The sequence below is a fragment of the Sorex fumeus genome, unplaced genomic scaffold (assembly GCF_029834395.1).
Source record: "Sorex fumeus unplaced genomic scaffold, SorFum_2.1 ptg000078l, whole genome shotgun sequence".
NCBI classification, from domain to species: domain Eukaryota; kingdom Metazoa; phylum Chordata; class Mammalia; order Eulipotyphla; family Soricidae; genus Sorex; species Sorex fumeus.
The window spans coordinates 5,696,419-5,722,765 of NW_026606135.1; the positions used below are offsets into that span (position 1 = coordinate 5,696,419).

The window sequence follows — 26,347 nt, forward strand, 5'->3', positions numbered from 1 at the left end:
AATTAAGTCTTTTGTATGTACTTAAACATTCCCCTCAAAAGAGTAAAATGGAGATTACTAAAGGATCAAGAAATGTGTTGGTTTTGGATTACTAGACACTCTGAAACGCCTTTTGAAATCTTTAAGAAATAACCTCTGTTTGCTGTGTAGACTTTAGAACTTATTTTAATCATCAGATTACATATATGCTTATTCTTTATTTGGATGTGTTTTTTCCTGTGGTGGTAGCACGGAACTCATTGTATTATACCTGCAAGCATGCACTCCACCTCTGCGCTACCTCCCTTCCCACAGTGTTTTTTTTTTTTCACCATTCCAGAGTCGCGTCAAGGTGAGAGGGAAGCGCAGACCACAGACCCGTGCGGCACGGCGGTTGGCTGCCCAGGAATCCAGTGAAGCTGAGGATATGAGTGTCTCTAGAGGATCCAGGGCACAATTGTCAGATGATTCCCTATTACCAAATGCCTATCAGCCGCAACTTAGGCCAGCTGATGGAGAAGACAGCTCTGAAGATGCCGTGGCAGCTGTAACCCCAGCTTGGGCAGGTGGTCAGATGTTTGGAGTGGACAGAAGCTCCATTGTGAAATCTCAGGGGCAGCCTTTTGAGGATGACCTATTTGATTCTGGTGATATCTTTTCCAAGAGCACTGGATCGCAGTCCACTGGGAGAACAAAAGCAAAGACAAATGTTGCAGATAGCTTAGTCAGTCCGCCTGGGGGAAGTAAAGAAAAGAGCCCCATGTTTTCTGCTCTGAGTGAGACAAGCAGTGATGAAGATCTCTTTCAGTCTGCTAAGCCAAAGCCAGCAAAGAAAACAACTCCCTTCCCTCTCCTGGAAGATGAAGATGATCTCTTTAAAGAGCAGAAAAGCAGGAAGACTGAGTCAAAATCCAGCAGTCAGCAGGATATCTCCAAATCTCAAGATATTTTTGAGGTAAATAGTATTACCGCTGTAGAACTATTGAGTGCATTAAATTTGTTTTGCTTAGTACTTATGATTAGGTCCTCTTACTAATAATAACTCAAACTTAACTCGAAGGTAGTTTCAAACTTTCATTAAAGCAGTATGTGCCCATAAGTTCTAGGTTTTGTCAGAATATTACTTGTCAGCCTCCTTGGCATGTCACACTGCCATACAGAAAGCTGGTTCCATACAACTTGTATGCTTAACTTTTGATTCGTAGGGAAACCAGGCGCTGATTGGAGCTCATGTTGGTTTAGCACAGGTAGTAATGCCTTTGTGGCACTTACTTTGTGTATACATCTTCACTATCCAGGTAATTGGAGACACAAAGCAATTTCGGATCAGCGCTTCGCATCCTAGAATTCTTGGGCTAGGAAATCAAAAAGACAGGGAATCAAGATACATATTTTGAGATTATTTTTCTGAAGTGTTGCGCATGCAGCAGCGCTCAGTACCTACTCCTGGTGAGCTCCAGGGCCCAGATGGGGATCAAATCTCAGTCAAACATATGAAGGAAAACACCCTACCCACTGAACAATAGTTTGAATTATTTTTAAGTGCGATAAAGAAAGTAGCTCCAGGTAATTGGGAGAAATGGGAGGTGCACCTTCAGGCAGGGAATGCCAGGGAAGTCCTATCTACTACAGTAGCATCTGAGCTAATCTAGAAGAATGTGAAGGATCTGGCCTGGCAAAGTCCTGGAGGAGTGCATTCTAGGCTCATGACTCTTTTCTCGCTCTCTCTCTCTCTCTCTCTCTCTCTCAAATACTATAGGAGTACTGCTATTTGTTCAGCCATTGATTAAGCTAATTGGATTGGGCAGCTCATGACTATTTCAAAACACCTTGGTGATGAGCATGTCTATAACTTTTTTGAAGTGATTAAACTTTTCAAATTGAAAATTAATTTTGCTTACCTTTGACTTTTCAAGGATGACATATTTGCCACTGAAGCAATTAAACCCTCTCAAAGAACAAAAGAGAAGGAAAGAACACTTGAACCCAACTTATTTGATGATAACATTGATATCTTTGCTGACTTAACTGTAAAGCCAAAAGAAAAGTCCAAAAAGAAAGTGGAGGCCAAGTCTATATTTGATGATGATATGGGTAAGTTTAATTTTCTACACATGACACAGTCCTTACTGTTTCTCCTGCAACCATTGGTTGGCCCTTTCCTGGGTGTTTCCTGGGTGTTTTTTCCTGGTGGGTTTCCTTTGGCTTGTCATGTAAGTGAACTGTTCTTTCTGGTGAAGCAACCTTTTGGTATGAGGGGTAGTAAGGAATATGAAGAAGTTCAGAAACTGACCTTCAAGTATAATCTTTATATTAGTATGCTTCTGATGTTGGGAAAGGAGAATCCGAAGCTCCCTGGCAGGCTAAGGGGGGGCTAAGGTTTCTGCCCTGACAGGTTAGATTGTGGTGATGACATGACTGGGGCTAACTCAGAGTGGTTTTCAGTCATTCAGAAAATGTAGGAGCAATGTAGGAGAAAAGAGAGACTGCATAACTCAAACTCTGCTTCTGCTGAGAGCTCTTCAGTGTTTGTAAACATATTCACTTCCCCTCTGTGGTAGAACATCTGTTTCCCTAATGTGCATGCCAAAAGCCATACATGCTGGTTTGTGTTATATATCCTATGCCGGTGGAGAGGACGAGGGCTAAAGCCAAAGGTAGACTTCCTTCTTGCTCCCTGGCCTTTCTCATCTACCTCGTTCTTAGGATTAACTGGGAAAAACAGGTGCTGCAGAGTACGCTCTGTATTCACTGAGCAAGCCAAATGCTGTCTCCACTCCTACCACAGAGCTGCAAGAGACTTTTCTTTCCATTCGTCCTAGCCCTGAAATTTAGTGACTTAATTTCTTCCTATCTTACTGCATTATTTTTAATGGTTGCATGCTATTTATATTTAATCAGTTAGCCTGAGTGATCTAACTTATTTATAAACTTTTTTCTTTCGTCAACCACAACTGTCATGTTTAACATCTGTATATGCATATCATTACATGCACATGCTAAAATCTTTATAGGCTAGATTCAGTAATATTACTGAGCGTTGTGAATCCTGAAACATAGTCAGTGTGATGCAGATATTGGCACCAAGACTTCAAGTTATTTCTTCTAAACAAGGATAACTATTTTGCCCTTTTTTTGGAAAAACCATTGGGAAAAGATATAAAAATGAATGATATCACAGTAAAGACAGGAGCTTCAGTGAAGACCATGTATCCTGCTTTTTTTTCCTCTCACAGGTGAACATGCATACCTTTTTTTTAATTGAGTCACTGTGAGATAGTTACAGACTTACAAACTTTCATGTTTACGTTTCAGTCACATAATGATCAAGTACCCATCCCTACCCCCCATTTCTGTTGCAGGCACATTCCCTCTTACTTTCCATCTCCTTTTGGGTGCTATGGTTTGTAATACAGGTACTAAGAGGCCATCATGTTTGGTTCGTAGTCTACTTACAGCACATATCTACCATCCTGAGCAAGCCCTACAACCATCATTTACTTAGTGGTCCCTTCTCTATTCCTGCTGTCTTTTCTAGCATGTGAGGCCGGCTTCCAAGCCATGGAGCAGTCCTCCTGGCCCTTATTACTACTGTCCTTAGGTGTTAGTCTCCTTTTCTGTTACTTTATATTCCCCAGATGAGTGCAGTCTTTCTATGTCTGTCCCTCTCTTTCTGACTCATTTCACTTAGCAGATACTCTCCATGTCCATCCACTCATATGCAAATTTCATGATTTTATCTTTTCTACAGCTACATAGTATTCCATGTGTAGATATACCAACATTTCTTTAACCAGTTATCTGTTCTTGGGCACTCAGTTTTTTTCAAGATTTGGCTATTGTGAATAGTGCTGCAGCATGCACACCTTTATTGCTGAGAGAGTTGTGCCCAAAAAGAACCTATAATTTGTATGTGATCATGAAACTTAATTAAGACCAGTTTGGGGTTTTTTTTTTTTTTGTATATATTCATACTGTTTATAGACGTGAGTCTTTGGTCTTTGGTGTTTGTGTAAATGTTTCTTAATAAGGATCCATTCCCTTCTCTATTTAGCAACTCTGTCTCTCTCTATTTTTTTTTTAAAGATGATATCTTCTCGCCTGGTGTCCAGTCTAAAACAACCAAAACAAAAAGTCAGTCTTCACAGGCAGCACCCGAAGCAAGCTCCGAACAGAAGGTGTCCAACATATTTGATGATCCCTTAAATGCTTTTGGAGGCCAGTAGAGCATGCAGCGCTATCCCACCTCAACTTACGGCTGCATCCTTCGATTAATGATGCTGTACGCTCATTGTCTTAACTGAATTATAAAAAGCAAATAGTCTGCTAGCTTTTCTCTTATTCAATGTACTCAGTATTTTTCTGCACTGATTTTAATCTTGCTTAATACTGCAAAGCAAAAATAAATGTTTTTCAGTGGTGTTTGTTTTTTAAAGTATATTTTCATTTAATTATTTCATTTAATTATTACTATGGCCTTGGTTTGGCCATAGCATGAGTTAGAACATGTTAGACAAGAAACCTGTGTGTGACTGTATGGGTGAGTAGGGTATTCCAAAGGTAGCAAGTGTACAATAGTTGGCTAGAAATTTTTCTTTTTATGGTGGGGAAGACATCTCATCCAAGAGCCTTCGGGATTCCACCTAGCAGTTGTCCAAAGTACCATTCAGCGTGGGGTTGAACCGAGGGCCATACACATTCAAGACATGTAACTGTATATTTGAACCACTCCTCGCCTCCATAAATTTACGTGGATGGGTACCTTCACCTACATTCTGGGCAGGTGATAAAAAAGATGAGCATTACAGATTACAAGAGCCTTAGCATTGGGAGAGATTTCACCAAATTCTACCTCTACTAAGTATAAAGGCAAAGTTTGGCAAACCCTTTACTGGGAATTTTCTTTTAAATAAATAATCTTTTATTGGTGCACATACTCCTTGCTGTGATGCATCTTTTAAAAGGAATATTTTTTTAATTGAATCACCATGAGATAGTTACAAAGTGATTTATGGTTAAGTTTCAGTCATACAGTGTTTCAACACCTGGTTTCACCATGTACATTTCCTGCCAACAATGTCTCCCGCCACCTCCCTTGCCTTTTAAGCACTGCAATTTGTAATACTGTTATGGAAAGGGTATCATGCATATCAATTTACCTTCTTTTAGCACTCAGTTCTTGTCTAGAGTGATCCGTTCCAAATATCATTGTCATGGTTGTCCCTTTTCTGTCCTAAGTACACTCTCCCCCACTACTTGTGACAAGCTTCCTACCAGTCCTCCTGACCCTCATTACTATTGTCTTTGGGTATTATTCTAATACTATATGTATTTTTATATCCCGTTAATGAGTGCAATCATTCTCTTTGTCTCGCTTCACTCATTTCACTCATGCATGATATTCTCCGTGTCCATCCATGTATAAGTAAATTTGAGCTCTCATGCATCTTACTGTTAGTTTGCACTAACAGTGTGCGTGCAGTCAACTCAGCAATTGCTAACACATTTTTCTCCCCTTTTGGAGCAATGTAATCTGCTGATCAGTCTATGATTGATTCTAGGGAACTAAGATAAATAAGAGTGAAAAATAGGTGAACTGCTATTTTGAAGGGGGAGGGAGATTGTGCTTACTAACCCTATGATAACGTGTCCTCTTGCTGAGCCCCACCCCCAATACAAGTCTCTTCATTTTATAGATTAGGTTAAAATCTGGTTTTGGGGGTTGGGGAGATAGTACAGTGGGTAGGGTGCCCATTGAGGTTGGAAGGCTGTGTTGTTTTGAAACCAGTTATGTGCAGTGGAGATCAGCAGGTCGGAACTAGATCTAAAAGGGGGCTGGAATTAACATAATGGTTTTTTAAAATGTTTTAATTCAGGCTTTACTTATTTATTTACGGTGGGGGATGACACCCATCTGTGCTCAGGGCTTTCTCCAGGCTCCGTTTTCAGGGATCACTGCTAGGGATGCGGAGAGACAGGGAGATAGCCCTATGCGGTGCCATGGATAAAATGGGCATGCAGGGCAAGCTTCTTAACCCCTGTACTGCCTCCCCCAGCCAATTCAACGGCCAAGATGTCCACTCCAATATGTAAGTTGGCTAAGTTGTATGAGGAATAAATGCATACAACCTAAATTTGATTTCACTCTTGTCTTCCACCAGGCATGGTAAATGCTCCCATATTTCAGATGGAGTGACTGAGACCAGAAACATTATAAGGCAGTGAAGCACAGAATTGGGATTCTGTTCTGGGCCGGCTGACCCACAAGCCACTGGGGTGCTCATTAAAAAGTCCTATTCAAAGACTTTCCACAGCCCCCCTCTCCTCCCAGGGCAACATTAAGAAAGGGGCCAGAGAGATAGTACAGCGGATAGCGCATTTGCTTGCAGGCGGGTGACCCGGGTTCAATCCCTGGCTTCCCATGTGGTCCCCCTAAGCAACGCCAGGAGTGCAGAGCCAGGAGGAAATCATGAGCATCGTTGGGTGTGACCAAAAAAAAAAAAATAAAGGCCTTTAGAAGGCTCTCTGGGAAAGCGCTCTCCGCACCTTCCTTCAAAGGCCACAGCCCCGCCGTTCCCCGCGGGCTGTGCACTGGGTCTTCACGTCGCACGCCTCTGCCCTGGTCAGGTAGCCAGGGTTAGTGACAAAGGGTCAGCATCCGGGCATCTCCCAACCGACAGCCGCCACCGAACGCTCAGGGAGTCCCGGCTCCCGAGCAACCGCCGGCGTCCTGCGCCCAGGCCCCGCCCCGCCCCTCGCTGATTGGACAAGGCCGTGAGTGCCGGCGAACGATTGGCAGCGGTGTCACAAAGGGGCGGGGCGCGGCGCGGCGCGGCGCGTCCCCGAAGCGTTGCCGGTCAGTGCCGGCCGCTGCGTCGCTCGCGGGGCCGCCCCTCCCTGTAGGCCTGCGGGCGGGCGAGCGAGTCGAGGCGAAGGCGGTGAGGGCGAGCGGGCGAGCCGGATGGGGAGGGCGCCCGGGGCCGCAGGCCGGTGAGCCGGACTCCGCGAGGCGGAGAGGAAGCGCCGGCCCCCCGGGCGCGGGGCATCCGGGCCGCGCCCCCATCGGCGCCGCTCGCCGAGCGGGCCCGCCCCCGGCCGCCGCCGCCGCCGCCGCCGCCGTCGTCGCCGCCCCGAGATCGCGCGGGTGTCGCCTCGGCCGAGGAAACAGCCTCCTTGGACTGTGTCCCTCGGCGAGCGCGACGCTGCGGGTCCCGCCCCGGCCGGCCGGTGCTGGGGTGCGAGGCGCGGTGGGAGACGCGGAGCGGCCGACGCGCCTGGGTGGCTGGAGCTTATCCCGAAGGAGCGTGGGCTGCGCAGGTGACTCCGTCCTCTCCCTCCGCAGCCCCTCGGGAAAAGGGACCCCAGGCTGGTTGAGGGGACGGGTGCATGACGTGGTGGGGGGCTGTCCCCCCTCAGGCTTGCATCGGAAACTTAGGGATGTGTTCCACCTATTCGCTCCTTCAAAGCCACCGTTTCCTTTCGCTGTTGGAGACAACGCTTTCAAGATAACGGCTCTGGGGGTGGGTGGGGGGGGTGGGGTGGGGGGGTTCTGCTTCTGTGCAGCAGAAGGCAAAGCAGTTTTCAAATTGCTGAAATTTGAAAATGGTGCACAGGAGTTTTTTGGGTTTTTTTTTTGGTACTAAAAATTGAATTCGATTTTGATTTTTGTATGCAAAATTGGGCACATTATACTTGTGTGGTGCTACGCGACTGCCCTGTCTGTCTTTAACTTCCCTTCCAGCTTTGGATTTTTTTTTTTTTAACTTTTCAGAAGAGATGTGAGCGATGCTTGAAGCATGATTGAGGAATGTGTTTGGATGCTCTTTATAGCCGTGGCTTCAGTTTCCTTTGTGATTTTATTTAAGGACACTCAGAGTATCGCACTTGTGTCGTGTCTTGTTTGAGTCAGTTGTTAACCATAAAAGCTAGGTGAAACCAAATTTAATTTCAGCTGAGATGGCAACCAGATAGGAAAACAGAACCATCGCTTCCCTCTTTCTGTGCACTGATCAGTGTAGCCAAGATCAAGTGACTGATTCATTATGGAGATACGAATTACTGATTCATTGTTGGCATCATATCAGTTTTTTCTTCTCTATAGATTTCAGAACAACACTGTTTTATAATACTTTAGACACAGAAATGCTTTAGTATTAGAATTTTCAGAAGTTGTCATCCTACTTCAAAATATAGCTTCATCTACTCTCATGTATTCTCATGTGTTCTCATGTGTTCACCTTTGTTCACCTTTCATGCAAAAAGGAGAAGAGCAAGCCTAGAGCCCTCCAGATGTACAGTTCAAACACCTGTTCTAGAGAGTATAGCTGGCACAAAAATTGGCCACGAGGGTGGCATCTTTACTTTTCTTTTTCCTTTTAAGGACATCTGGTATATAAAAATTAGCATCTTAAATTCCAAATGTAAGCTTTAGTGGAAGCTGTCCAAAGTTCAATTTTGTCATTTATCTGTGCATGAAAATGGCCTTTGTTTTTCTGTTCCATTCCTTCCCTAATTTGTTTGAAATCCAGAAAATAAAGATTTTTTTATTGATAGGAATAAAAGCCACACTAAAAAGATACACAAATGATACACGACACACTAAAAAGAACTTCAAAAGATGTGATTTTTATACTTTTAGTTTTTCACCACAGTCAGTATAGATAGAAGAACTTTTTAGGAAGAACTAAAACTATTCATATCATTTTGCTAGTTATTTGTGTCAAAAGTGTGTAAAAAAGATAAGTTTCCATTAAGGGAATAAAAGATTAATAATATCACCCTAGCAATTTGTATCATCTGTCCTTCAAGTTTAAGATTCACCTTTACAGTTAATTGATTGATGAAAATTTATCAATTTGATATTCATAGGTTTTATAATTATACACATGTACTTCAATATTTCTGTTTTCTCTTAGTTTAATCTTGGTTTTATATCTATTGTTCTCTTTTTAGCTATTGTATGTTTGTAAATATTAATGTCTAATGTCCATTATCAATACTGAGTCCAGTGCAATACCAATATCCTTTGAAAAGTGAGTAGCTCATTAAAAAGTCCTATTAAAAGAACCTACTAAGATGGTCAGTAATTCTTTGAACCTACTAAGATGGTCACTAATTCTTTGATTCAGTATGATAAATGTGCAATGTCAAATTGGAGAGAGAGCACAAGAGTTACCTTGCCTGCAGCAGATCATGGTTTGAGTGGCCCCAAACTCCCCCTTTCTGTAAAAGTATATTTTGTGTAGTCTGTTTTATTTTTATTTTTTGTTCTTCAGGTCACATCAGGGCATACTCTTGGCTCTGTGTTGTGGGATCACTCCTGGCAGGGTTGGGATGTGATGCTGGGGATTGAACAAGGGTCAGCCGCATGCAAGGCAAGCACCCTACCTGCTGTACTATCTCTCTGGCTCTACTCTGTGTAGTTTATAAAGTATAATTTACATATTTCAGAAAGGAATATGTGTACTTTTGTAAAAGAATATGTATTCTGGGGGTGGGGCATTTGAACCACACGGCAGTGATTAGGGACTACTTCAGATTCTGTGCTCTGTGGGCTGTGTTGGCTACAGGGAAAGAACCAAGCTGGCCATATGCAAGACTAAAAGCCTTAACTACTATACTATCCCTTTGGACGTTTTTCCTTAAAGTCTTGAAGCCATATACCTATGTATTGAGTTTTTAGTTTAAATATCATTAATAATAAAGGTTATGTAAATAACTGCTGAGCTCTGAAAATATGCAGAAAAGTATTTAAAAAATCCTTGTTAATAAATAATCTTAGTTTACTTAGGGCATTGATTTCAGAGATAAATCTGAAAAGAATTAGACATAATTAAGCACTAAGGTGAATTATGGGACCACCTAGATGGTAGTTTCAGACCAGAGGTTGTTTGGAAAATCTTTATTGAGTGAGACTTTCAGATATATTTGTTTAAAAAGTTATTCTTGTCTTTTAGGTACAAAACTCAAAACATGAACAACAATATATGTTACCAATGTTCAAAGCTGATTTGGCTAGAACTGGAATACAGTTGTCTACAACATATCCCAGAGAATTTAGAAAAGTCAAAGTGATGGATAACAGAAAAGAGCCTCCATTTTTCAATGAAGATAATGTAGGACCATTTTACTACAAACTTCCTTTCTATGATACCATGGAGCTCTTCATTGAAACATTGACTGGAACATGCTTTGAACTGAGAGTTTCACCATTTGAAGCTGTTATTTCTGTGAAAGCAAAAATTCAAAGATTAGAAGGTACTATACTTTTTATTTTTTAGGATATGGCATTACATTTGTTCAAGAGTATATAACATTACCATTTTTATGGAGAAAATTTGAAATGTGGAATTAGAATCAAATACTTAGTACCCTTACTCAGATTTAGCAGTTACCTACTCATGAACTATCTTGTTTCATTTGGTGCTTGGGGCTACCTCTGGTTCTGTGTTCAGGGGTGGGTTCTAGCAGTGCTTGGGTGGAGCCATGGTCTCCTATGGCAAAGCATGTGTTCAGCCTGTTGAGTCATCTCCAGACCCTAGTATATTATTTTGCAAATCCTTGGAATGTTAATAATATGAAATAACATCTAATTTCATTGAGGTAATTGGTTTCTAAGAGTGTAAATGTTTATATGTTTTACCAGTGATAGAGTTTGAACCAAAAGGCTCACTGGAAATGCTCTTACATTGAGCTATGTTCAGCTGTATTTGTTTTAAGGGGTACAAAGCACAGCATACCCACTACCAAAGTGCCAATATCCACCTTTCACTGACGATAGGACTCTTGCCTTCCACTTCTAACTCCTTACCCTTGGTAACTTCAGTTCTGTCTTAAGTATAAAGGTTTGTTTTCACCAGACATTGTCTATTACTCACCTTATTGCCTTTTTTTTGTGATGGGACATACCTGGGTGTGTGCTCATGGTTCAAACCTGACAGTGCTTGGAGATTCAGACCAGGGTATAGCCACATATTAGGCAAGTGTCTTAACCTTTGGTTCTCATGATGCTTGTTTAGTTTCAGTGTTAGGGCCCCACTGATGATCAGGGGCTATTTCTGGATTAAGCGTTCACGAATGACCTCAAGTAGTACTTAGGGGATCATCTGCAGTGCAGGGGATTGAGCCCCAGTGGATTGAACCTAGGGTCAGCTACATCTAAAACTTGCCTTGCCTCCTCCTTTTTTTGGTAAATTGAATCACTGTACCATCCACAGTTACAAAGTTGTTCATGATTGGATTTTAGTCATACGATGTTCCAACACCCAAATTTGCTCATGCTACCCCCACTATAGCCTGCCCTTGACCTCAGTACTCAGTCCTTGCCCAGAGTGATCATTTCCAAACGTCGTTGTCATAATGGTCTCTTCTCTGTCCCGATGCCCCCCACCCCTGCATTCTATTCAGATTATAGGAAAAAAAAATTCATCTTTTCTTATAGCTGGGTGTAGTATTCCATTTTGTATATATACTATGACTTTTTGACCCACTCTTCTGTCATAGGGAACTTGAATTATTTCCAGATACTGGCTATTGTAAATAATGCTGCACTAAACATAGGTGTGAACATACATTTTCAAATTAGTGCTTTCATGTTGGGATATATACCTAAGAGTAAAATTGTTAGACATATGGTATTTACATCTCACTTAGATATATTTTTATTAGTAAGTTTAGATCTTTAATAAAATGGCTTTGTATCATGTTCTTTTGAAAATTCTTATTACATCTTAAACTTTATTTTATAACCTTCCCCTAAGGTATTCCCATCTGTCAGCAGCATTTAATTTGGAATAACATGGAACTTGAAGATGATTATTGCTTGAATGATTACAAGTGAGTGTAATTGCAATTTTGTAGATGCCGTATTTTAAAATTCTATACTACATTGTTTTTGGATCATATCTCAAGAAAAGTTCTGTACCTAGATTTCGGTATTGATTCTGAACTTTGAGATATGTTGGTTTTGTAACCTATATTGATTAACTTATATCTTCTGATTTATCTTTATCCCTGGCCCTTTCATCTCTCTCTCTCTCTCTCTCTCTCTCTCTCTCTCTCTCTCTCTCTCTCTCTCGTTTTCTTGCTCCTATCTTTGAATATTGACCCACTTCTACCAGGCTACATTCCTTATTTTTACATTTTTTTGGTACAAGAGTATTGAAATGGAATGTTTTTATTCACCAAGACTCATTTTTCATTATGTTATCCTGTTACTAAGTGACACTGTGTACACAAGTGATTAGAGGTACACTATCTGATCTTTTGTCTTTATTTCTTCCTTTTCTCACATACTTCTTCTCTCTTACAAGTGAAAGCATACTTCTTTACTCTTACAAATGAAACAGACACAGTGTGGAAAAATGGGTACATCACTTGAAGTCCAGAGACACTGTAGATTTTAAATTTCCCTATTATTAAATAGATATATTTTTTCTTAGAACATTGTGTCTTGAACAATCTTCTTTTCTTAGTGTTTCTTTTTCCTTTAACACAGAAAGGAGAATAAATTATAGAGCAGGTGTTATTTTCAGTACTTTTGTGTCATATTTAAGATTTATGAAACCTTAAAAATTTTTTTGAAGCATTGTGAATTACAAAGTTAAAAATTATTCATAATTGAGTTTCGGCTGTGCAGCATTCCACACTCCTTCACTAGTGTCACAAAATCTCCTTTATCTTTGCATTATTTGTATAAGTAATTATGCTAATACTTTACAGTTACAAACAATACTGTATTTTTAATATTTTCGAGGGTAAACTATGTCTGATAAACCAGTACATAATTGTGTGTAAATATACCACTGACTCCATTGATTAATTTTTGTTTTAATTATTCACAGCATTTCAGAAGGTTGTACCTTGAAGTTGGTATTGGCTATGCGTGGTGGACCTATAAATACTAGAAGAGGTAAGCATATATTAAGATTATTTGGTAGCATCAATATTCAAGTCAGCTATACTAGCTTCAAGTTTTAGTTGGATTCATTTTCTGCTGTTAAGTCTTAGAAGGACCATATTTGTTTCTCTAGGTATTGTTCTGCAAAACATAAATACACAGAAGCAGGAACTCATATTCTACAAAATCTCAGGATTCCTGTTTTAATCAGGAAGATTTAAAAGTAAATCTCTCCAGTATAGGGAAGAGGAATGAGATGGTATGTTGTTTAGGTTCATACTGGTCTTATTACCTTTAAAAGCATTTACATTTTTTAATTATTTATTTTTTGGTTTTTGGGCCTCAAGAACTGTTTGGGAGGTCCAGGGACCCCACCAGTAATTTTTAGCCAATAGGACCGACCAATAGTTCAATACAGGGACCTCAGGATGCAGTGCTGTTCAGGCCTTGTAGTGCCAAGGATTACTGGGACATCCCAGAGTGGGTGGCAATCCAGTAGTGTTTGGGAAATCATGTGGTGCTAGGGATCCAACCCAGGTCAGGCACATTCCTAACTGCTGAACTGTATCCCAGATGCTATTTCTTTTATTTCTTTTTTCTTTTTTATTTATTTATTTTTTCCTCTTTAGTTCACACCCGGCAATGCACAGGGGTTATTCCTGGCTCTGAACTCAGAAATCCCCTCTGGCAGTGCTCAGGGGACCATATGGGATGCTGGGAATTGAACTCAGGTCGGCTGCATGCAAGGCAAACGCCCTACCCGCTGTGCTATTGCTCCAGCCCTGGATGCTATTTCTTTTAAAAATGAGATTCCTATTGTAAACAAACTTGTAAATCACTATGTCAAAATAAAAAAAAATTATATCATTTAAAAATAGTCACAAGTGCTGTGGAATAAATCGGGTTATGTTATAGTGATTATGGAGGTCCACAGTATATTATGAGGATCATTGTGCAAAGGCCCAAAGAAGATGCAGAACCACTTGATCAATAGAAGTATTCTAAATACAGGAAGTGCTGGGAGTATTCACATCCATCCCTACTCAGTTATATCAAATGAATCTGCCCATTGTTCATCGGTTTGCTCGAGCGGGCTCCCATAACGTCTCACAACAAACTGTGAGACTTGTTGTTACTGTTTTTGGCATATCGAATACGGGGCGCTTGCCAGGCTTTGCTTTGCGGACGAGGTACTCTCGGTAGCTTACCGGGCTCTCCAAGAGGGGCGGAGGAACCGAACCCGGGTCGGCTGCATGCAAGGCAAATGCCCTACCCACTGTGCTATCGCTCCAGCCCAGGTAAACTAGCATTACTGCTAATATTAGGAGCTTTATATTAATTGGACTTAAGACATTTTCTGATGTGAAATAATTTTTATTTCACTGATTTTGAGGGTAATACAGGAATCCTAAGTGTTTAACAAACCATTTTTTAGTTAGACAAAATTTTGTATTTTATTTATTTATTTATTTATTTATTTGGCTTTTTGAGTTATACCTGGCGATGCACAGGGGTTACTCCTGGCTCTGCACTCAGGAATTACCCCTGGCAGTGCTCAGGGGACCATGTGGGATGCTGGAAATTGAACCTGGGTTGGCCGCATGCAAGGCAAATGCCCTGCCGCTGTGCTATTGCTCCAGCCCCCAAAATTTTATATTTTGTGATGTGAATTTTATTTTATTTTATTTTTTTTAATAAAGGTATATTTGCACATACATGAGCGTTGAAGATTAAACACAGGGCCAGAAAAACTGGGGCCAGATTAGACACTGGGGCTCTGAAAGACTGGCCAGTGGTTGGAAGCTTGCCACAAGTATGTGTGTGTGTGTGTGTGTGTGTGTGTGTGTGTGTGTGTGTGGTGGGGGGTGGGGGTGGGGCGAAGGGCAGTTAGAATAGAGAAGGGACCAGTATGACAATAATAGAAATGATCACTCTAGACAAGAAGTGAACATGAAAGTAGGTAAAGGGATATACATGATAACTTTCAGTATGTGTATTGCGAACCATAATACCCAAAAGGGAGGAGGGAAGGAAAGAGAGAGAGGGAGGGAAGGAAGGAGGAAGGGAGAGAAAGAGAAAGAAGTGACTGCCATATAGGCAGGTTGGGATGGTGGGAGGAAAACTGGGGACATTGGTGGTGGGAAATGTACACCGGTAAAGGGAAAAGTATTGGGACATTATATGACTGACTCCCCCCCCCAATCCAAGAAAAAGGGCCCTTACTATGATGACACTATAAATTCCGAGCCAATATATATTTTTGGAAGTTGACTATTGTGTATAGTATTGTCTTTAAACCTGACTATTGGAGAACCTGCTTATTATTCTAAAATTATGTTATAATTATGAGGTGTAGTTTAAGTGCCCTATATGTATACACATATATATACACACACAAATACACACCTGTTTGTATATGTATTTGATATGTGAATACTCAATTTTTTTTTTTTTTGCTTTTTGAGTCACACCCGGAAATGCTCAGAGATTACTGCTGGCTCTGTACTCAGGTTCCACCCCTGGCAGTGCTCAAGGGACCATAGGGGATTCTGGAATTCGAACTCGGGTCGGCTGCATGCAAGACAAATGCCCTACCCGCTGTGCTATTGCTCCAGCCCCGAATATTAAACATTTTTAATGAAAATGAAAGACATCACTACTCTTTAGTAATTGAAGCCTTATTCCATAATTTACTGAGCCTTGACTGCATTTGAAAACTTGATAACTGGGGTTAGAGTGATAGCGCAGCAAGTAGTTTGCCTTGCACGTGGATGACCCAGGTTCAATTCCTGGCATCCCATATGATCCCCTGAGCACCGCCAGGAATGATTCTTGAGTGCAGAACCAGGAGTGACCCCTGAGCATCGCTAGGTGTGACCCAAAAAGCAAACAAAACAAAAAAAAACCCCAAAACTTGATAACTATAATGTATTTTTTATACTTTAAATTAGCACTGTAGCACTGTCCTCGCGTTATTCATCGATTTGCTCGAAAGGGCCCAGTAACATCTCCATCATGAGACTTATTGCTACCGTGTTTGGCATATCAAATATGTCACGGGTATCTTGCCAGGCTTTGCAGTGCGGGCGAGATACTCTCAGTAGCTTGCCGGGCTCTCTGTGAGGGGCGGAGGAATCCAACTTGGGTTGGCCACATTGGCCGCATGCAAGGCAAATGCCCTACCCACTGTGCTATCGCTCCAACCCACTTCAAATTAATAGTTTAATAATTTGAGTCTGAGGAAGAGTATTTTCTTGGCATCTAGAAGACTCAAGGTCAACTTCTGGTGCAGCCCAAAATAATAGCTTTGTCATAATTAAAATCATTTTTTTAAAATTAAAAGCTTTGCTTTATATTTATGTCACTGAAAACTATGCAAAAGACATGCATGTTGTATTTCAGAACTCATTTTTTAAGATGTTTAGTTTTAAAAGTTATGGCTTAGAAAGTACTTTATCATGTACATTCTACTGAAGTCAGGATTATTATGTGGGTTTTTTTTTAGAGACAAGGGGGAGGTCAGAAAGGTCACAATGAGCAATGTTGGGGAAGGTGCTGTGTGATACCAGCTCTTGAACCTGGGGCCTCTCTGATGTCAGACATGTTCTTTCATTTGAAGCAGATTCCCAGTCCTAATATTTAGCTTTCATTTTATTAATGGATTATTTTGTTTGCTTGGGGGGCACTTCAGGCGGTGCTTAGGATCTGTGACCCCCGTAATGCTCTGGGGTCCATGTACTAGGAATTCAAACTCGTTTGAGTAAATGCATTCTAAGTGCCTTAATCCCTCTGTATTATCTCTTCCAGGTGCCGAGTATTTAGCTTTCCTTTCCTTTTTTTCGGTGGGGGGGGGGGGGGGAGTTGGTTTGGGCCACACCTGGCAGTGCTCAAGACTTATTCCTGGCTCTGTGCTCAGGGATCACTCATGGTAGGCATGGGGAATCATATGGTGTACCAGGGATCAAACCTGGGTCAATTGCATGCAAGGCAAACACTCGCCCTGCTGTACTGTCACTTCAGCCCCTCAATACTTAACTTTTGAAATTGGTATTTCTATTTAGAGCCAGGGATTGACTCTTTGCATACCTGTGAAGCGTGTACTCTGCCACTGAACTGTATTTCTCACCTCTAAAGTTGGTTTTGAAGTAACTTATCAAAACAGCACAGAAAAAAAGATTCAAAGCTACATATAGTAATGATAAAATTGAGTTTTCTGGTTTTTTTTCAGTTGTTTTTCTTTTGGGGTTACACTTGGTGATGCTCAGGGGATATGCCTGGCTCTATGCTCAGGTACCACTCCTGGGAGTGCTCGTAACCCTGTGGTATAGGAAATAAATCTTGACCTCCTGCATGCAAAGCATATGCTCAGTACATGGAATTATTTTGTAGCTTGAATTTTCTGTTTCAGAAAGATTTGAGTATATTCAACCATATGTAATCCCAGTGTCATATTAATAAAGCACATTATACTGGTTTAAGCAAGGCTTTAATGTGACTCTGGCAATGGTGGTAGCATTTATTTCTTATAAATATGGAAAGTGTGCCATTAAGTTAAAATAGAAGCAAGTTTTATAATAAAAAATGCCTTAATATTCGAGGCTGGAGTGATATTACAGCAGGTAGGGCATTTGCCTTGCATGCAGCCAACCCAGGTTTGATTCCCAGCATCCCATATGGTCCCCCGAGTACTGCCAGAAGCGATTCCTGAGTGCAGAACCAGGAGTAATCCCTGAGCATTGCTGGGTGTGACCCAAAAAGCAAAAAAATCAAACAAACAAAAGCCACAAAAATGCCTTAATATTCACATTTTGTGCCCATGAATCAATCAAAACATTAAAATAAGCTAAATATTTCTAAAAATTTGGTATTTTTATCACTGTCACTGTCACTGTTCTCCCACTGTTCATCAGTTTGTTCGAGCAGGCCCAGTAATATCTCCATTGTGAGACTTGTTACTGTATTTGGCATTGAATTTGGGAAATGGGGATATCTTTAACTTTTTTTGTTTCTTTTAGACTTTAATATTTTGTTGTAGCTTCAAACTATTTAAAGACATTGTGATTCCATTAGTACTTGGATACAATATAATTCTGTTAATAATTTATATTTGACTTGAAAAATTATTGCCTTTTTTGGGCAACAACATGTTTCTGTACCTTGACATGAGAATGTTTTTGGAAATGACCCATATCCCACATAATCATTTTTTGGGGTTCAGAGCTTTTTGAAAATGCATCCCATATGCCAGCAATCTTTTGAGACACATTTTCACCATAATATTCTACTATGTGTCTGCAAGTTGAAATATTGCCTGCAGTTTGATTTTGCCTGCATATAATGTTGCCTGGGCTGGAGCGATAGCACAGCGGTAGGGCGTTTGCCTTGCACGCAGCCAACATGGCCGACCCGAGTTCGATTCCTCCGCCCCTCTCGGAGAGCCCGACAAGCTACCGAGAGTATTCGATATGCCAGACACAGTAACAACAAAAGTCTCCAATGGAGACGTTACTGGACCCGCTGGAGCAAATCGATGAACAATGGGAGGACAGTGAATATTGCCTGAAGACAATTCTGAACCTTTGGAATCTACAAGTGTTGGGGAATTTGGAGTGGCTTCAGTCTAAGTGCTTTGAATAGATTCATGAATACACTGTTGGATAGTTGGGGTACTAGAAGTAGGTTTTCAGATATATTTTCAAAATTCATTACGTGCATTGTAGTCTTGGTACAATTAAGTGGCCATCTTGTGTTCTGAGGAGTTGTATACTTCAAATTACTTAATGTCATCTCCAGAAAGAGAGGGATTTACTTCCAATTTCTTACATATGCCTTTCAATTGTGTGTTTATTTTTAAATCTAAAGTATATATATTGCTTTTTAATTATTTGTTAGAATCAGTATTAGAAAATAAAGGAAGCAGTTTAAAGGGAGAATAGTCATAAATGATTATGTCATAAAATCAATAAAATATTTTAAATCCAATGGTACAGGAAAAACGTGGTATTTAGTTAAACCCTGTGTTTGGACATAATAATGTACACAAAACTCCTGTCTTTGTATGTAATAATTCATTTTGTTTTTTATATTAATAAGGCATAGGGAATGCTCTATTAACTATAAAGAAATAGAAACTTATTTGAAGAGTATCACTTTCACTTTCACTGTCCTCCCGTTGTTCATCGATTTGCTCGAGCGGGCCCAGTAACGTCTCCATTGGAGGCTTTCTTGTTACTGTGTCTGGCATATCGAACACGTCGCGGGGAGCTTGCCAGGCTCTGCCGTGCGGGCGAGATACTCTCGGTAGCTTGCCGGGCTCTCTGAGAGGGGCGGAGGAATCGAAGTCGGGTCGGCCATGTTGGCTGCGTGCAAGGCAAACGCCCTACCGCTGTGCTATTGCTCCAGCCCTCCATGTCCTGTCAACTATATTCATAAAATAGAATTTGAAAGCTTGTTTTTCAACTTTTCCTTTTGTAGTTCCAATGGAAGACCCACTTAGGGAGATGGCTGAATACATGGATTCCAGTCGAGATGAGGTCTGGGAGAAGACCTCCTGCAACAAACAAGTTACGTTTTTGGTATACCGAGAAGGAGATCAATTGAATTTCTTTCGTGTAATAGATAGGGGAGATGGCACATTAACACCATTATCTGAATCTTTAAGGTAAATAGGTTTTCATTTGTATGTCTCAGAAAAGGAAACCGCTGTATGATTTACATGTTCTTTCCCAGGTATATAAGTTGAAATTGTTCTTCAGATGATTGATAGTTAGCACCGCGCTGTAGCACTGTCCTCCTGTTGTTACATCAATTTGCTCGAGCATCTCCATTGTGAGACTTGTTGTTAGAGAATAATATATAAACTTTATTTATGGAGTAGGATTTTTCATAAAAATATTAGTCACTTTGTGAAAACTCTGGGTTGGAGTAATAGTACAGCGGGTGGGGTGTTTGGCTTGCATGTGGTCGACCTGGCCGATCCAGGTTCGATTCTTCTGCCCCCTCGGAGAGCCCAGCAAGCTACCGAGAGTATCTCACCCGCACGGCAAAGCTGGCAAGCTATCCGTGATATATTCGATACGCCAAACACAGTAACAAGTGTCACAATGGAGACGTTACTGGGTCCGCTTGAGCAAATCGATGAACAACGGGAGAACAGTGACAGTGACAGTGTGAAAACTCTAAGATGATCACTGATTATAGTTAGAAAATTCAGTGTCATTTCCTTAGCTAAAAAAAAAAAGCAAAAAAAGACCACTACTGCTAAAGGATTGAATCGATGGCTCATAAGACAAAGTTTACCATTGGTATTACTCATTAAATAATGTATGATAATTTCATATATTTACTCTGAACACCTGCTAATGAACAATACAAATAAGCATGTGATTTTATAAATATCTTGAAGTTTTTATTTACTTTGTATATTTGTTCAACTAAAATTTTTTTATGTTACACATACAATTTTTACTTGAATTGTTGGCAGGTTTCACTTCAAGTTGTACTAAAATTTTTAGCAACTTTGAAAATATTTAATACTTTCTTGAAGGTTGTTAAGACTAGTTTTTCAGTCATTACACTCTAGTAATAACCCAGCCTATCCAAAGTTACACATTTTATGAATTATTTGCCTATAGTCTGAAAATACTATGGACAATAAGATATTTTGATAATAAAACTACATCCACATAATTTTATTATTTGGTACTGTTATTAATTTATTACCATGTACAATCTATAGACTTATAATCGATATCACAAGTGTGTATAGGAAAATATATATACACAGACATACAATATATTATTTGATACTTTTTGCATTTTTAGTTTATCCACTTGGAGTTATGGAATATATCCTTGTGTATATGGGGGTGCTGCTCTGAAGATAACTTGAATAAGCAAAAACAGCTTAGATCTGATAATATATGTATTCTCAGTTATTTGCCTAATTTTAATTAGCTGTTGATGTTGCTTACAAAATTTTCAACTAAGAAATTGTTCTTGGTGAAATGCAGTCACAAACAACTTTATAATTGTGTATCTCAAGGTGATTCAAAAAAAAAAAATTCCGCCCGCTTCCTCTAGGTGGCTTGGTGGCCGCCATCTTCCAGAGGCCATTGGACAGTGAGGTTTGGGCCTGCAGTGAGTGACGAGACACGTGGGGCCTCACGGGACGGAGGTGGAGCCCTTTCCTCCCCGTCCCAACGAGACCCTCAGTCGCTGCTCACAAACAGCCTCTCTGGCTCCTGATCAAGCTACTTAACAGCCATGATCCCAGAGTCTCAGGAACAATTCTCGAAACCCAATGGCTTTTGGCAGAAATGCGCCCAGTCTCTGCAATAGGCAACCAGTGCTGGGCCACCCCAGGTGGGAATAGGTTTTGTGCCTTGGCTTGTTCCCCCAGTGGCCCGGTGGCCGCCATCCTCTAGAGGTCACTGGACAGTCAGGTTTGAGCCCGCAGTGATGAGATGCGCGGGGCCTCACGGGATGGGGTGGAGCCGGCCTTTTCCACCCCGTGCCAACAAGACCAGAGTCGCTGCCCACGAACGGCCTCTCTGGCTCCTGATCAAACTTTTTAACGGCCATGATCCCAGGGACTCAGAAACAAATCTCGAAACCCAGCGGCTTTTGGCAGAAATGCATGTGGGCCACAGAGTAGGTTACCGGCTCTGGGCCACCCCAGGTGGGAATAGGTTTTGTGCCTTAGCCTGCTCCCCCTTGGCAGCTCGGTGGCCATCATCCACCAGAGACCATTGGACAGTCAGGTTTGGGTCCGCAGTGACGAGACATGTGGGGCCTCATGAGATAGGGGTGGAGCCGGCCCTGTCCTCTCCACCCCAACGAGGCCGCAAGTCTCCGCCCATGAACGACCTCTCTGGCTCCTGATCAAGCTGCTTAATGGCCATGCAGAGACTCAGGAACAAATCTCAGAACCCAGCAGGTTTTGGCAGAAATCCCTCCAGATTTAAGTGTTAAAATTTCGGAATTTCAAAATTGCACAGCCACTACTGCAACCATGCGACATCATATATTATTCATGACCAGCAATAGAGAACAAATTGTCTACTGTTGCCTTTTCGGCAGATCTGAGTGTTGGGGTAAAATCCCAAATAATAATGGTGGGTGTGGTGTCGAAATGTTGAATGTGATCAAAGTATAGAGAGAGTGATTTGGAAATGATCTGCCCCACACGTAGGGGGAGGGTGGGGGATGGAGGTATACTGGGGTTTTTGGAGGTGGATGGGCACTGGTGAAGGTACGGGTGTTTCATTGTATGACCGAGACTTAAACCCGAAAGCTTTGTAACTGCTCTCACGGTGATTCAATAAATAAAATTATAAAAAATGGGAAAAAAAAGTAAGGTGGAGTTCATGCAAAATTCAGTCAGCCTAATCGGTGGCTGAATAAATAGCAGTACTCCTATGTAAAAAAAAAAATTGTTCCTGCTGACAGAATTGTTTTTAAACTAGTTTATTTTTTTCTGATCACATTTCTTTCACTGCTGTGATCAAACATGATTCAGTAAATTCACTGTCAGTAAACAATTTTCTCCCTTGGTTTTATTATTATTAAATAAGCTTTTTAGTAACTAATTTTGGTTGCTATTGCATTTTAACTTTTCATTTTTATAAAGAAACTGTTGTGATGAGATACTTCATTTTAAATTTTCCAAGTTTTTCTGACTATTGCTAGTCTACAACTTTGGAGTGTTATGATGTGTACTTAGTTTTGTGATCTCTAAGTATGCTTTATAAAAATAGCTGGGGCTGGAGCGATAGCACAATGGGTAGAGCGTTTGCCTTGCACGCAGCTGACCCAGGTTCGATTCCCAGCATCCCATATGGTCCCCTGAGCACCGCCAGGAGTAACCCCTGTGCATCGCCAGGTGTGACCCAAAAAGCAAAAAAAAATCATAGCTATATTTATAGTATCATTTCACAATAAATATTGCCATATTTTTGATAAAATAATTTAAAACTATAATAGTCAAAGTATTCTCTCTTTATTTGACAATCTTGGTATTTATAATTAATCATATCATGGTATAGTGATAACACATAGAACACAAAGAAAACACAATAATGTGGTTCTTTGAAAAAGATAAGCTGAATTCAAAAGCTTTTATACTTGGGGGCTGGAGTTCAGCAGGTTGGGTGTTTGCCTTACACGTGGCCGACCCAGGTTTGTTCCCTGGGATCCCATATGCATCCCATATGGTTCCCCAGTCACCTCCAGAAGTGATGCCTGAGTGCAGAGCCAGGAGTAACCCCTGAGCATTGCTGGATATGGCTCCCCCAAAAAATTACTAGTAAAAATCATTAAACATAGTTTTTATACTTTAAAATATATCAAATGAAATATTTATTGAGTGTACTTTTTGCATATATCATGATCATGACCATCCTGTTGTTCGTCGATTGCCTTGAGCAGGCCCCAGTAATGTCTCCTTCATCCAAGCCCTGAGATTTTTTTAAAAAAGTACCATATTCAAGGCTCTTTCAGGGTTAGGAGAATGATACCCATCATTGTTACTGGTATTTGGCATATTGGGTACACCACGGGGAGTTTGTCAGACTCTGCCGTGTGGTCAGGTTACATTCGGTAGCCTGCCAGTTTGTCCAAAGTAAGAATGAGATGATAAGATATCGCGAGGCCGTGCGCTTTCGGGAGCTGGGTTTTATAGTCTCTGGGTCTTGGCCGTTAATGGGATTACATGGCGACAGGGGGCCAGTTGGTGGGTGTGACCCTGCCTACTGGAATATGGAGGATCAGGGTGGAGGATGCTCAGCCCCGATCCGAGCAGGCTTGGCGATCTCAGCCCCGTGACCCGCATGCCTTTGTTCCTCTGCCGGTACCTTCATGTGTGTGGAGAGTGGTCTCAGCATGGTTGTGGCTGGTTCTGGAGGTCTTTGGCTGCCAGAGCCCTGGTCAGGGCGGGGAGGGAAACTCAACCCGCTCCCCTCCAAGGGGCCGCCCCAGTGAGGACAGCCAGGTGTGGGGGCAGGAGACTCTGCATATATATATATATATTTATATAATTGTTCTTCATGGAAAGAAATTAGGGAACAATTTTTAGTGACAGGAAAAAGTCAATAATCTCTTTGACTATTCAGTATGATTCGTTATAATTAAAATGCCATTTGATATAACAGATAAATAGTTACAATATTGCAAGGAAGGGAATTAAAAATAGAGGGGAGTCATTTTTTTTCATCTTTGTGGAATGGTAAATATTTTTACTTAACCACTTTCAGGTGTAGTTAATCTTGAGACTTAGACTTCGTGTCCTGTCACTCATCTGAGCACACAAATATAATGCAGTTAAGTCTTGATTTTGGGTGATTTTGGAAGAAATAGGAAGTAAAATAAAGAATAAACTTGGGGAAGGGGCAGAGAGATAGTTCTGGGGTAAAGGCACATGACCTGCATGTAGCCAAGCCTGGTTTCATCCCTGGCACCACATGGCCTCCTGAGCCGTGTTGAGGATAACGATGTTAGATATGCCTAATACAGTAGTTCTTCACTAAATGATAGCAGTGTCACTATGCACTGTTGTGAATGTTGTGTCAGTTTTCTACTTACAGTATTTGTTTGCAGTGGCTAGAAATGATCTCACAAGTCAACCACTTGGGACTGAATTGGTGTTGGAAACCAGTATCTAGAATCTTCCTCTTGATATGTATGTTTGCTTTGCATTTAGTTAGTACATGATTTCAATATCATTTTCACCATGTAAAAGTTAGCATTGACCCTAAACACTCTCTCTGTCATTGTGTGGAGGTTGTATGTGCTTGAAAATTATTATGGATTATGCCCTGTTCACACTATCTTATTTCCACTTTTTTGTATCCACACAGAAGAGGAAAATTGATTAAATCACATATTTTCTTGCATAGAAACACTGTTAGATTTCTTGTAAGCTAATAAGGAACAATGACTAATACATTTTACACTAAAATTTTCATTCTTCAAATATGTTAATTTTACATTTCTTAACTTCTTTACCTACCTAATTAGTGATTGGGTATTATAAAAGCTGAATAAAATTCTAATGTTTATGTTTGTTACTGTTTAGTTCAACAGATATTTGTTGGACATATGCTAAGCCTTTTGTAAGGTACTAAGACTAGAAAAAGAAATAAAACCTAACATCAACTTTCAACTTGAGTTGAAGGGAGAGTAGGATGAACAAGTCAACTCTTGGGTACTCGTATATACAAGTACATATGAGGATAATATGATAAATTCCATTATATTCAGTCACAAGAAAAATTAACTTAAGGTATGAGTAAATGTCATGGTGATTGAACAACAATTGAAATGTTTTGTATGTTTAATATTTTGTATCATGAGTTGAGTTGGGATTTCTTTTTTCATATTAGAATCTCTTATTCTTGATGGTTATATTTCCAACACAGAAAAATATTACATCATTCTCTGTTGTTTTTTAATAACAGAAAATGTTTAATGGCACTATCTGAATTCCTCCTTTACTGAGAATCCTATCAGAAATAAAAAAAACACTATATCTATGTCGATTTCTTTTTCATTTTGATTAATGGGTATCTCATCAGCTTGCGGTTTAAATTACAAATGATCAGGTGTGACTGATAAAATGTAATCAGGGCCTTTCTGTGCAGCTGGTTCTTCGGGAATGATCAAGCAAGTGCCCAAAGATCTGCATTTATGATATACTGACTTCAGGAAAGCTCAGCTATACTAGAATTTCAGTAATGCTAGATTATTTATTTCCATTTATTTTTATATATTGTGAAATGTAATTTTGAAATACATCTCCCTTCCATCTACACTGATGGACTATTGTAGTAAATTTAGTCGCATCTGTACTTAATTTGCAACTAGGACGCTTTTGGTCATTGGGTAAATATCAAGCTCATTTCAATAGTAATTATCATTTTCTTTGCAGTGGTGGCTCTGTGTATAATTTGTATACTGATGAGGATGAAGAAATTGAGCCTTCTCCTTCTGGGCATCAGATAATTGAAAATTCAATAACTATGAATAAGATGAAGCTGCTGAAGGCTAAGATGGAGAACATGAATCTCAGTAAAAAGGTGAAGCTGTCAGCAGTTGGTCAAGCCTTTTTCTAGGTTATCTTTACAGGGACACAGCATTGAGGTCTGTTGGTAATTGTGCGGAAAATTCCTATTTATAAAATATTACTTCAAGTTTTTTGCCTCAGTTTTTTATTCGTACATTAAAATTATGAATTCATTGTTAAAGCCCACAACACATCCAATGTGATTATTTTTGAAATAATTTTTAATCTAAAAAATGTTAGTTCTTGAACTGAGAATAATAAAATAACCTGATATTAATCTTATAGTCACTATTTTAAAATTCTTTTAATATTTACTTATTAAGGATTTTGAGTGTTGATAAATAACATGCCAATGTTAAATTGTACTTCTTGACAGTTTTCTAATGTGATTCCAAATAATTGAACCAATA

At 40.4% G+C, this 26,347-nt stretch overlaps 2 protein-coding genes across 7 annotated transcripts in view; both read left to right on the plus strand.

Moving 5' to 3' along the window:
- Positions 1-4,414, plus strand: part of WASHC2A (WASH complex subunit 2A) — a 56,925-nt gene extending 52,511 nt beyond the window's left edge. For both annotated transcript variants that reach the window (XM_056130415.1, XM_056130416.1), the window contains 3 exons: positions 320-934; positions 1,896-2,073; positions 4,066-4,414. In XM_056130415.1, the coding sequence (XP_055986390.1) occupies positions 320-934; positions 1,896-2,073; positions 4,066-4,205 (933 nt within the window). In that variant the 3' untranslated portion in view covers positions 4,206-4,414. The remainder of the gene's footprint in view (positions 1-319; positions 935-1,895; positions 2,074-4,065) is intronic.
- Positions 4,415-6,859: 2,445 nt separating this feature from the next.
- The window catches only part of ZFAND4 (zinc finger AN1-type containing 4), a 33,317-nt gene continuing 13,829 nt past the window's right edge, over positions 6,860-26,347 (plus strand). For 4 of the 5 annotated variants that reach the window (XR_008794740.1, XM_056130453.1, XM_056130455.1 and 1 more), the window contains exons 1-6: positions 7,167-7,296; positions 9,936-10,236; positions 11,739-11,814; positions 12,822-12,889; positions 19,352-19,538; positions 25,803-25,950. Coding sequence is in view for 4 of the 5 variants with exons in the window: in XM_056130453.1 (XP_055986428.1) it covers positions 9,966-10,236; positions 11,739-11,814; positions 12,822-12,889; positions 19,352-19,538; positions 25,803-25,950 (750 nt within the window). In the remaining variant the exon portion in view is untranslated. Of the gene's footprint in view, positions 6,918-7,166; positions 7,297-9,935; positions 10,237-11,738; positions 11,815-12,821; positions 12,890-19,351; positions 19,539-25,802; positions 25,951-26,347 lie in introns of those variants that run through there. The other variant, XM_056130454.1, reaches the window with a different exon arrangement.